This window comes from Ascidiella aspersa, chromosome 9 (assembly GCF_963924565.1).
Source record: "Ascidiella aspersa chromosome 9, kaAscAspe10.2, whole genome shotgun sequence".
Classification (NCBI taxonomy): Eukaryota; Metazoa; Chordata; class Ascidiacea; order Phlebobranchia; family Ascidiidae; genus Ascidiella; species Ascidiella aspersa.
In genome coordinates, this window is record NC_139455.1 from 2336236 (window position 1) to 2349507 (window position 13272).

At 31.8% G+C, this 13272-nt stretch overlaps 1 protein-coding gene across 1 annotated transcript; it reads right to left on the reverse strand.

Annotated features, from left to right (window-relative positions):
- Window positions 1-334: 334 nt before the first annotated feature.
- On the reverse strand, window positions 335-7865 carry LOC146131852 (nicotinamide/nicotinic acid mononucleotide adenylyltransferase 2-like). The gene is made up of 8 exons (XM_083397084.1): window positions 7685-7865; window positions 7040-7196; window positions 5567-5645; window positions 3928-4153; window positions 3066-3139; window positions 2457-2570; window positions 1740-1936; window positions 335-951 (listed from the first exon to the last, which is right to left on the reverse strand). Exons 1-8 carry the CDS (start codon window positions 7767-7769, stop codon window positions 837-839), a joined length of 1047 nt encoding a protein of 348 aa, XP_083253210.1. The 5' UTR covers window positions 7770-7865; the 3' UTR covers window positions 335-836.
- Window positions 7866-13272: the final 5407 nt, after the last annotated feature.

Consider the following 13272-nt stretch of genomic DNA (forward strand, 5'->3'; position numbering starts at 1 on the left):
GATTTGCATTTTAACCATCCAATTGTCATTAATCGACTAATTGCAAATAGCTGACTAATATTGACATAACACTCATCGCATTAAAATAAATTGCAACACAGTATAGCAGCAAAAATAAAAAGCGTAACAGTGGGTTTGACAATAACTTACAATGTGCAACAGCAGATATGTGACTGGGCTTATATTGCATGCAAGGATCTAGCTACCAGACTTGAACAACTAGATAATTCTATCTTTCTAATTCAAAGAATTAGAGCAAAATGCGACTAGTTCCAATCCTAATCGAACTTATGAATTGCTTGTACGTTGTAATTCTCGTTCTAATCTAATTCAGATTTTACCAAAAATGCTGCTTTGTCCAAGATGTGTTTGGTCTCTCAGTCGAAACCAAGAATTTGGATTGATGGCAACTACTTATAGGTAAGTTAAATTTACAGCCTGATAAGAATACAATTTGCGTATACGAATAATCATAGGGATATTTGCCATTTACATTTCTATGAGAATAAATTGCTATTTAAATAAATTAGTTGTGAATAACTGAATTAAAATACTTTTGAAACCAGGCAATGTAACATTCGTAAAGTTGTTCCTTTCAGCAATATAATATTGCCAAAAAACACAATTTTCTAATTCAATAATTATATGTAATTCCAGTTTAAATTATAGTTGATATTCTGGTTTTTAATACAGTAATTCTAATCTAATTCGAGACATCATAAATGATCTAATTCTAATTTAATTTGGAAAAAACTGAAATGCTCTAATGTTAATTCTAATCTAATTTCAAAAAGGTAAAATAAAACTAGTTGTCCAAGTCTGCTAAGCACAACTAACTACGCACAAGGTTGATTTTCGGAACGATAAAGACACCGTTTCTTTACATAAGACAGAACGCTTGGATCAAGCATTGATTCCGCTTGAAGAAAGTCTTTTTCTTGAATGGCATTCCTAAATAACACAAAACTCCTTTAAATGAAATTAGGTTCTTCGTTTTCATGTTTTATTTTGTTTTGCATAGTAAAAAAAAATTTTCGTAATCAAGCAAACCATTTTGAATTTTTAGTAACTGCTTTTTGACCTTAACATATTTGTAACTAACAACCTTAAATTCAATTGCCTGAGTAAATTATTTTAGTTAGGTTTCAACAAATTATTTGCTTTTCAGTCCAGGTATCTTTAATATTGTAAACATTTCTGACGTCCGCGATATTTTATATTCTGTTAAGATACTGGTTAACAGATATTTTAGGCTAAAGGTTCAGCCGTTCAATATAATACCAAGGCATTTTTACTTTAATCAAACTGAAGCAACTTAAAGGGAATATTTTTTAGGTTGTTTAGCCAAAAATTGCTTCAGCGATAGTAAATGTAGCAAGCTGTGATTGTTATTCTTTTTTCTAAGAATTTTTTTTCCTGGAAAACGCTGAGTTAGAACGTAAACCCTGGGTAAAGTTTGATATCAGATACTGATACTATTACTTGATGTCTATTATCGACTTTGATCTGATATTTCAATTGTTTTTTACTAAATTAAGTTTTGAAAATTGATACATAATCCTATATTGTTGTGCCAAGTCCACAAAAAAACTAAATAGGTTCTTAAAACGTAAGTAGCATCCATGGATGTTTTTTTTTTAGAATGAAAAAAAGTTTTGTTTGAAACATTGATTAAAATAAACATAACTTGGAACCAGCTTTTTTTTTAACTTTGCACTACAATTACAAAAAACACAAACCTGCATTTTGTCGAACTGATGTGTGCGATTTCTGCACGTCGCGCATCATTGACTATGATCACGGTGCCTTGAACTTTATGGAATATCTGTTGCATTCGGTCAAGCGCGTCGCGCATACACTGACCCTTATTCGGGCTCGACGACGCAATGTTTCGTGGAATGCAAACAATTCCGTACTCCGAAACTATCTCGCTTATCTGTTGAAAAAAGTTATGTCATTTGTGCTGATGGTACAATTTAGAAAAAGGAAACTTTTTCAAAGATATTTTAATTTTTTTTTCTGGTGCTGGTAATTACAGATCAATATTGAATTTTTTTGGTTTTGTTTTTTTAATAATATCAACATCCTAATATTAACATGTGGTAACTTGCTTAAATAAATGTCAAAATTTATTTGACTATGTAGAAAAATCTATATCACCATTTTGCTTTGGGGCATTTAAAATAATTAAGGTAATGACATACTGCAGCAAAAAATGCAAAATGGTGTTTTGCAAAAGAAATAAATCTAACCTATTCAATAAAATTGTCTATATATTTCTCAGTGTTATAATTTAAAAAAATTGGTGCAATTTTCAATTACCTAAACATCACTTGCTAAATATTTTCAACGAATCATATTAAAGGTTACACGAAAAGCAAAGAATTATTACAGCAGGATTAAGCTTGAGCAAAACAGATCTCGGCCATAAAAAATCCATTTTATTGATTACGTGCCTCATCGTCAGACCAAAGACCAGGGATTCCAAACGACTCGAGAAAATCTCCGCCGCAAAGTAACATCACCCTCGTTCGTCGTAGATCGTACGCAGCCCCGTATATAAAGTTGTCCTATGAGTAGAAAATAGAAAACTCTAGATGAATTTTGTGAACATAATTAAAATGTTTAATTTGTATGAAAATAACAGACTCTATATTTAATATATTACCATTACATCTATAATTTTGTGTGAACAATACATCCACAAAAACATTTAAAAATTACATTCATAATTTTTCTCAATATTTAGCTTAATTATTCCCAAAAAATATAGCTAATAATTTAACCAAGTTTTAACAAGGTATTAGTCATAGGAAAAAAGTGTGTATAAAATATAACTTAGTATGTAGGTAAACTAGGTTGCTTAAAAAGCTTTATGCAAAATAGGAATAAATTAATTGTTGTTGAATATGCATGAAATCTGGGACATTGTAATGAACTCTAACTAAGCTGGTATAACTCATTTCTGCAATAAAACCTATTTAGTTGCTAAAAAAAGCTTTTTTAAAGGTTGCTTTAACTGTATCATACAACTCAAAAAATGTTTGTTATTGTGATATAGTCACCTGTAAATTGAAGGCAATCGGTGGAGCACAACACATCTTCTGAAAATTGTTGCTCAGTCGATCAAAAACAACTCCTAAAATACAGTCAATGCAGCTTAGTAAATGTCAATTACTTCCAGTTCTCAAAGTTAATTTACCTATTTTATGCATTGTTTATTAGTTCAAGACTTTTTATGGAATGTTTAAGAAGAAAACAATTTTTTTTTTTTTTTTAAATATGTTTTAATGTAAACTTCTAGTGGTATGTAATTGTATGTTGCTTAAATACGATTCGTAAAGCAAGTGACCGATACAAATACAGCCCAAGGTTCAATGAAGTGTTTTTCGCTGTCTACTTTGCAAATTAAAGATTGCTCGATAAAAATGCATTTAATTTAAACTTTAAGAGTACAGAACACATCAGGAAATAATTAGTCAGACAAAAAGTTAAAACAATTGTATGGGCAGTAGCTTACCAATACAAATATTCAAGATTGCTACACAGTTTCTTTAAAGGAAACAGAATAAAAACAGTTAAAATATAGTTCGTTGAACTGCACTCACATAATTTGAATTAAATTCAAAGAATACCTAAAAGCCTTTGAAAAAACAAAGGGTTTTTTAAAGACTTAGTAACACACAAATCAATTCAAAGACACTTAAAGACTTTGTGGCAACCCTGTACATTGATAATAATTTTACAAAACTTAATGACAATGTAAACCTAATTTATAAAATTAGTTTATCTAAAATTATTCTAAATATTACAGAAAATATTTTTTTTATTATATAAATGATATTAAATTTTTATAGTAATCATAGTTACATATTATTATATAATAAAAAAAAAAAAAAAAAAATATGTAATACATAATAACAATACCTCTGCTGTCTGGTTCTGATGCTTCATTTAACTCCAGACTATCGTCAGGTTTGTTAGTGTGTGTTGAACACGATATCACGGACGGAGATTGCTGCGTTCTGTTGCGATTTTGCATCACTTGGTGGTGTAGTGATCCATTAGGTTGAAGGGTGACCGCGCTTTGCGGAAATCTTGGTGCTTTCGAGTTAATGCGGCTTGGTTTTAACTCCTCAATGCCGTAGTCAGACTGCGAAAAAAACAATTACTTAAAACTAATTTCTAACCATGTAAACTGTGGTCTATTAATTAAGGAAAACAATACTTTTTTTCTCCTGTCAAAGACATGCTCTTCTAAAACATTTGTTTTAATTACAGATAAATAATTTGTGCAACATAATTATTTAAAGATTCAAATTGATGATAGATTTACATAAAAGCAAACAAGTATATAATATTATAGTAACCGAAATTTGATGCAATGTTTTTAGGAATATTTTACATCACAATATTTTACAAGAAAATAAAGCTTAAAAATACTTTGTGACAGTACAAACTGTGGTCCATACATCAACTATTATTTGGGGATAAAATCTACAAGTTTCTACTTTTTAAGATATATGTCTTTTTAAAACATCTAGTAAAAAGAAAGATATGATTAGTATTAAATAATGCTTAAAGATTCCAAAGAATAATATAGATACAAAATAAAAGCAAACAATTAAACAATATAGTGGCAAATTTTTAATTTTTTTTTAAAGATTATTTCTTACAAGGGATAGTCTACCACCAAATTATGTTAATTTGTACATTAACTGATTTATTTATTATATGACAAGCAAATGTGGCTATTACTATGACAAGAAATCCTTGACAGTTGTCTTGACAAAACAAACACTGTGCAAATACTATCATTTGGCACCCTGTAGTGTTAACAGCGTCCAGCAGCTTGTTAACTGATGTTACCATAGAAGTGGACAATGAAGGATTAGGGTCAAGTTTATTAAACAAATTCCAGAGACAGTATAACACAAGTTATATTTGAAGATTATCAAACAAAATAGATAAATAACAGTAAAAATGCAAATTGTATGAGTAAAAAAACGCAACAAAAATTTTATCTAGCAAAAACTTGCTTTACTTCTTAAAGGCCACTTTTATATGAGTTAATATGTGGATAGCATTGAAACTTATATACATATTGGTGCAACAACTGTGATGTGGCCCTTCAGACTGTTTTGTATGTGTTATGTGTATACTAAAATCAAAAAATTTTTGAGGAGCTTCTTGATAGTAAAGAAAACTTTTTTTTATTTAAAAGTTAGGTTTTGAGTTTGTATTACATGTCAATAAATTCTAGATATCCCTACTGATGGCAAAAAAAAGTATTTAAAAGTTAGGAATAAGTGTATAGCTTGTATAGCATGTTACTAAATTCTAGATATATACCCCTACTGGTGGCAAAAAAAAATTATTTATAAGTTAGGAATAAGTGAATAGATTGTATAGCATGTCAATAAATTATAGATATCCCTACTGATGGCAAAAAAAATTATTTAAAAGTTAGGAATAAGTGTATAGCTTGTATAGCATGTCACTAAATTCTAGATATCTTCACTGATAGTGGAAAAGTTACATCTTTAAAAGTTTGAAGGGAAAATACCTTAATTTTGTTGGAGATTTGTTGAAGAACTTTTACAGTTTTTACCCAACCGGTCTGTGATGATTCCCACGGGTCGACACTAAAAGAAATATTAAAAAATATTAGGCAATGAACTGCGAAAAAACATGTTTCAACGTGTCAGGTTTGACCGCATTCTATCGAATGAACAGACTGGGGTTTTTCAGTCTGATCGAAACCCAGTGACACAAGAGAAACAAGGCTAAAAACACATTAAAATTGCATGAAGACATCCGTTCCCGGCTGCGCAAACTACAGAGAGAGCTGTGGCACTTACACATTACATCATCGTTTCATTTAAATGCCTATACTTCCATTGTAGCCTATACCTCAAAAGCAATGATATTAATCTTGGGCATATTATATACTGTTTTAGTTTGATTTTGCTTTAATGGTAGCACATTGCATTTGAAAGGTTCTCCAGACTAATTCCTATTCCATTGGGATTTACTCAGTCATTCTTCCCAGCCAATAAGGCAATTTAAAAATCAATAAGGCACAAACAGCCGTTGAGTTATTTTCTTTTAAAGTCAACCGGATATGATTGACTGTATAGGAAATTTACGGAAGTTTTAAATAACTGAAGAAAATTTCCCCTCATAGACAGATATTTATCTTAATTAAACAAACATACATGGTATCCCTTCATACTTTCAAAACACATTGGACAGAATAGTTGTAAACCTTGCATATTATTTTTTGAACTTTGAAACATGCCATTTTTGCATAAAAATTATTTAAGCCCTCATCACTGATTATAGCGAAATCAAATCACCAAAGTAACAATTCAGTAAAATAGAAATAAATCATATATACACTGTGCAGAAAAGAAATGGCGGCTCCCTATGCATTTTTATGTTAAGAAATTTTTTTTAAATATTATGTACAACCTTGTATTATTTGTGTTTAATTTTTCAGTACTTTTATAACTAAACACACATTTAAAATGACATTGAAACATGTTTATATTATGGCAGATATATACCAATATAAGTTTTCCTTTTAAACTCATATTTTACTACAACATTATACACTGCCAATCAGATTAAAAAAAATTTAGTACATATAAAGTCCTGCAGATTTTATTTATTCAGTTGGATGTGTAATTGTGAAAAAAAAATCAATTAATATTTTCAACAATAAATTTAAAAAGTCCTAAAAATAGTATTGGCCTTTCATCTGATTGAATTTTTACCAAACAACAATATGTTTATCATTGAATGCAAATTTTGTGACTTTGTGTTTTAAAAAAGGTTGTAAAAAAATTGTAAATGAAAAACAGGTATAAAAGTACTGGTATTACAAAAGGTTTAACACAACATATTTAACCAACTTTTACTTGGCATTCAAATGCAGAATTTTAATCAATTTGTGCATTTTTACACTACACTGTTTCTTAAAAAAAATTCCAAATTTGCTTTCACAGAGCTAAACAATATTTATTCATTTTCTCACCTGAGCCAGAGCTGCTTTTTAACGGCTGTTTCGCACATTGCTATCCGTTCTGTCGATGAAGTTCCTCTTGAAGATGGATGTAGATCATGGCAAGGGGAAATAACCCCACTGATGACTATGTGATTTCCTGTGCGCTCCAAAAAATTTCTCGCGATCTCTGAAATTGAATAAAAATTTTTGATAAACTTTATCATATGCAAATAGAAGACCAGTTGTATGAAATTTGAAAAACAAAACATACAAACACAATTACAGTTTCATATTTTGTTTTCTTATAAATTTATCTTCCATTCTGCAGAGAAGTAAATAAGAAGGCCACATAAAACTTTCACTATCAGTTGCACCTGTTTTTTTATGTAATATCGCCGTAAAATGCATTGAGAGGCGAAATCTAAAACGCTTAAAAGTTATGTCCGCTCACGTTTATTAGTAGAGAACTGAAGTTTCATCTATGCAAATTTTAGAAATAAACTTATTTTAGCCATGCAAATTTAAGCTGAAACTCCCCAGCGCGATAGCCAATGATTCAACTTAGGCAGTGGAGTATAAATGTTTTGCAGAAAGAAAAATACACTGGTAAAACCCAAGGTATACAAAACTAAAAATTGAAGAAGTCCTGAACATATAAAATAAACTAACACTCACCAAACATCTGTGTATGAGCGAGTGTGATAGGATTAAAAGCTCCACAGCATAGCAGGACTACAGGGCACCTATGTTCCAGAGACATCTTATTGTGTTTTATATATATTTCGGCAAAATTTACTTTATTCCAGTTATTATGCTACCCTCGTTACTAAAAATAGCTGCCTAATGAGCATCTCAAACCATCCTTAAAAAAGTAAAAGATCATGTTGAACATAATATAGCCACTGGTTAGAATTCTGCCAAATTTTTGTTAGGTGGGAAGGGGGAGAATTAGCCTTTAAGTTGGGTAGGTCAAGTTTTATTAGTACTATTATTCTCCCATATTTATTTATTGATTGCAATTTTTATTTTGACAACTCGTTTCGTTGCTGTAAAAAGCAGGATTTTAGACCAGCGCCAAACTTGACCTTAAAGCACGATTAGATGTTAAAAATAAATAAAAAATATATTTAAAACAGTCAAAATGATACCTGCATCTGTATGGGCTTTAATATTGTTACTACATCTAACAAAAACCTCCAACCATTATGCTGCAAAACACAACATCATTTCATTGTTTTCAACTTCAGCTATTTTCAATTGAAGACTTGTTGCTTATATTCACTGCTTAGTTAAAATACAACTAAAACCGAACTTATAGAAAAAAAGTTTTTAAAACTTTGCTGACCCAATTGCAAAGTGCGAGTTTAACAGGTCTTCATTAATTAAACAAGTCTGCAGACAATTAACACAAAGAGACGTATTACATTTCAAGCAATTGGTCATACAACTAAAAAGCGAATAATTATATCGTGCGCCATTAGCATTGTACAACATCATTTGAAAAACGCCTAAAGAATTCCAAAGCACGTCTAACTTCTAGAAACGAAAATAATACCGAGATACGATCAATTAATCAATCAATAATGCATTTAGCGTAGGGCTCATAGAAACAACACGCGTCTCTAGCGATGCAGGATTTTCAACCTTTTTTCAACCAGCCTCTGTTTTCAACTTTTGGTCGCAAAATGTGACATATTGCTTTCCAAGGTTTATTACGTCTTGTAAAATGACTTAAATCGATTACCACGATTTTAATGTAAATAAAACCTATTTATTTTTCTACTGATGTGTTTGTTTATTACAATGTGCACCCAAGTGTAGCAAAATTTTGATTTACTGGGATTTTCATTAGTTTTCAAGTGTTTTTTGATTTTCACATTGTTTCAGAGTAATGTTAAATTATTGAACAATAAAACCTTTCAACATCTTAATAGTTCACAAAAAATTTTCTTCTGATAAAAAAACGCCATATAAATTTTGGTTTAGTACCGGACTTACTTGGGAAATTAGTTGGGTGAATTTCAATTTTTTAATGTGAAGTCATTCGCAAAATAGCGAAAAGTTAGGTTAAACAGATTGAAGGAGGAAATATCGTTCCCCTAGCTTTATTATTTGGGCTTTAAAAGGGTCTTTTTAATAATGGTCTTTATTTCAACAAAAGGCCTAAATAATTTAACATTCACTAATTTTACGCAACTTTTAATCTGTGCTGACATGTTTCTCAACAATTTTAGTATGTGGCATGACATATTACACCGAACAAAAGGTTTTGATTATTATACCACAAAAACTCTCAGTGAATTATATTGTGTATAAATAAACTTCATACCAACCAACCTTGGTTGTAGCGACTATAATTCGAAAAAAATCTGGAGTCTTAGCACACAGCGCTGCGCAGTCGGTTACTAATAATAGGCCGAGATCGACTCAAGCAATTTGCCGATTTCATCGAGTCTCGAATCCGGTTCCGACTCTATATTGTGTATTACACCATTTGGGCCTATGTCTAAAATGAGATGTAGGCTATATACGGCAATCCATTCAAGGTAGGCCATATATAACTTTTTCATCTACAATAGATGATTGTAAGATTTTCAACCTTACAATTCACAGTTGGCGGCCTTATCGATTTTGAATTTGGTCTCGCGCATGCGCAAGTTTAAATCTGACTTTACTTGACCGAGATCGGGGTCCGACTCGTTCCTGGTCTTACTGGGTCTAACAGACTCTTAGACTCCACCAATAACACCGAAATTGCAATAACATCAACGTCGGAATTGAACACGGTTCGCGATATGGCCAAAATAGAACAATAGTCGGAGTAGGATCAAAATAGTCGAAGTATGATAGAATGAGACTTAAACTCGCCAGAAAAATACGTAAGAACAAAGTAAAAATTTTTTTTTACTTAATCCAAACCCAACCCCTGATTTCATGGTTAACTTCGGCTTGAAACAGCAACAGCGGCGCCTACACTGTGTTGTTCAAACTAGAGCGCCATAACGTCAATAACAAAACAGCCAAAACCAGACCAGTGCCCCATAATCCTAACATAACCTCTCTTTTTTTCTGGTGTTATTTAAGCCGTTTAGGCGTTATTTCGATGATTTTAAGTCTTGTTTCGTCGTAGACATTACTGCGTATTTGGTTTTATTATGTCGTTGGACCTAATTATAGATTATTACACTTTAGATGAATTGTTGCTTTATGTAAATCTTATTGTGTGTTCTGTCCAATCATATCGATACACGTCACACATATGTATGCTTGCAGCTGTAGGATCCATTGTTGTAACGAATTAAGTCAATGCACATAAGTCAGTGTTTTTAAATGACTTAACTAAGGTATTTTGGACAACTGGTTTGAATTGACTTAAGTCTTTTTGACAAATGACTTGGGTGAAATGAAATGTTTACATTAGGCAACTGTTTTATTAATTTTGGTGATTTATCCTAAAGTTTGCACATAAAACAACTTGCTTGCTGTAGCCTATATTGCGTTTTTGGTATTTTTTATTTGAGGTATTCCGCATTACCCGACGGGAACGTGTAATTTTTTTGACAATGTCTTGACTTGGAATTGACTTGCTCCAATTTACTGGGACTTGACTTGTTGTTAATTTGTGGTGGCAGTGGCCATTTTTACATGTTTAATTAATCGTTTTAAGTAATTAACGAATAACAAAAACATGCGCCCCTTTATTATTTTTGTCTATTTATCAAAATTGTCATAACGCATCCTTACCGTAATACATTTTCGAGTTTAGACACATAAAGCTCTTTGATAAATAGATATATTATTACAATTTTGATAAATATACAACAGGATGTTTTTGGTAAGGATGCGTTATAACAATTTTGATAAATAGACAAAAATAATAAAGGGGCGCATGTTTTTGTTATTCGTTAATTACTTAAAACGATTAATTAAACATGTAAAAATGGCCACTGCCACCACAAATTCAAAAAGACTTTGCTAGGACTTATTTTTACAAATGACTTCGCTGGGAGTCGTTTAAAAACGACTTGATTACAACACTGGTTGGATCAGGTACTTCAAAGTGGTGTTTGATAACGATAACGGCTTGCGTACCTAAAGCCGTACAACCTTTGAGAAAATATATACTTGCCACAAAATCCGTTAAAACATTGACTGTTAGCAATGCCGCTCAAGATGATATACAAATCCGCAAATGATTTGTACATACCAACGATGACTTACGCATCCGCCGAAACTTTACACATCCGTCCAACAGCTGAAGTTCAATTTTGAGCACAGTCAAATGATTTTTAGCGGTCATTGCCCCGCATAGGTTTTTTGCCGTTCTTTGGTTAGTAAAGGTTGAACGGAGCTGTCCACTTCAGGTAAGTAGACCTAGCTTTTTCAATATTGCTTTATGTTAGGACGAATATAATACATTTTTGCTTATTAATATTTTATCATTAACAACAGTAATGTCGCATTGCTTTAAAATTATCCGCAGTAATTAAAGATGGAAGAGACGAATGCCTGTGATGTTTATGAATTGTTGACAATATTAAATAAGTCTTGTTTCATTTATTGTAAACTTATGGATAAATTTACAATTGTCGATAATACCGATGATATCAATAAACAATATATATGAGTGCTTGTGCTCATTAAAAACCAATAATAAACTTTGGATTTAAAAATGAAAATCCCCCGCAAACTAGTTAGGTACCTAAACATTTCATACTTCCCTGAATCGCAATGACGTCACAATTTGCAATTCGTACCCAGTGACGTCATCCGTCCGACAGGGGCCTTTCACCGCAATGTTCGCTTTTAGCGACAGACATCAGAGCTAAGACACAAACGTCAAAAGCCAATCTATCTGCTCGGTATTCGCAGTTCAACTTGCAACCGAATGCCTTTTTTCTTTTTCTTCTGGCGCCGGGTCGACAGAGAGTCGTTAATGACGTCACGGTGCGTTCAGCTGTTGTGCAATTATCAGGCCGGGACCCCAGGGGTCGGCTTCGACATGTCTGTGCGATTTGCGCACTTTGTCCGCGCTAACGTTGACTGACTGACAAGGCCAGTGTTTATGGCCCATGCCGTCAAGCCCTGTTGGAGTTGCATGATGTCCTGACATTTGTCTGGCCACTAAAACAAATTAGAAGCAGTAAAACTGTTTGTTCGATTCACAAATGACGTAATATTTAGGGTATTTTACAACTTATTTGGTTAATACCATTATAAGTTAATAACTGAGAAATTCAAATGAAAAAAAAATAGACTAAAATGTATTACTGAATTGAATAGTTAAAAAAATAGTGAAAAAATCCCAAATAAAGTTTTTAAGGAAAATTTATGATTTATTTCGGGTAATCGCGACAATGATTTATTAACAGGGAAATTTAAGTTAATTTTTTTTAAATGTGAATACAAAATGCACCGTTTTATTGAGTGGGTCACTGTGATTATGAACGTTGCGGTCTTGCTGTGCCAAAGTTGTCCTACCATGTCAGAAAAACGAAAAACAATAAAACGCCTTAATTTACAAAGTTTTTGAATTTTCAATTTTTCAAAAGTCGGTTGCACCATTAAGAACCAAAAAGCTGAGAATTCCATGTGAAAACTTGACAACCTGAATGTAACATTTAAATTATGGTTCAGATCTGTTTAGGGCTTGACCCATCATTTATACATGACGCGCAGCTGGATTAGTTGTTAGTTGTCCAGTCACTTCGCTGGGAACGAACACCAATAAAAGGCAATACAACTGTACCCTTGATTTACAAGTGGCGTAACTATTTGGGAATTTAGTGTTCACTAGGCCCAAAGAAACATTAACAAAAGCAGCTGACCTAGCAAGCGATCGATAAAATGGCGATTCAATTCGTGAAAAAACGTTATTTCTGGATAATAACCACCGTTAAAATAGGAATAAAAGTCGACTTTTCCAACAATAAATATCTAATGTTTTGAGCTGTACCCATGCAGAAAATATTTTACAATCTCAAAAATTTTAAAATTTAGCATCACTTTCAATATCTTTTAATTTAAGGTAAAAAATTGATGACGTGCCACCTTACTTTTTTATGTTTACCATTTGCTTAAGTCACAGCACAACTAATAGCAACATGTTAAGGATTGTATACTTTATGTTAATTTTTTAACACTTAAAGTACCAAAAAAACCAACAGCTTGAAAATCCTACGTTATCTTTATAAAGAAACGGTGTCCGATTATTTTGGTACTGTCATAAAACCACTAGTTTATTAATTTCAAACTTCAAGTCC

What these genes read in the sequence shown, in the direction of transcription:
- LOC146131852 (XM_083397084.1), bottom strand. Translation starts at nt 7,769, where the DNA reads ATGTCTCTGGAACATAGGTGCCCTGTAGTCCTGCTATGCTGTGGAGCT. An exon ending in CGCTCATACACAGATGTTTG is followed by an intron (nt 7,197 to 7,684) that starts GTGAGTGTTAGT and finishes ATTCAATTTCAG; the next exon opens with AGATCGCGAGAAATTTTTTG. An exon ending in AAAAAGCAGCTCTGGCTCAG is followed by an intron (nt 5,646 to 7,039) that starts GTGAGAAAATGA and finishes TATTTCTTTTAG; the next exon opens with TGTCGACCCGTGGGAATCAT.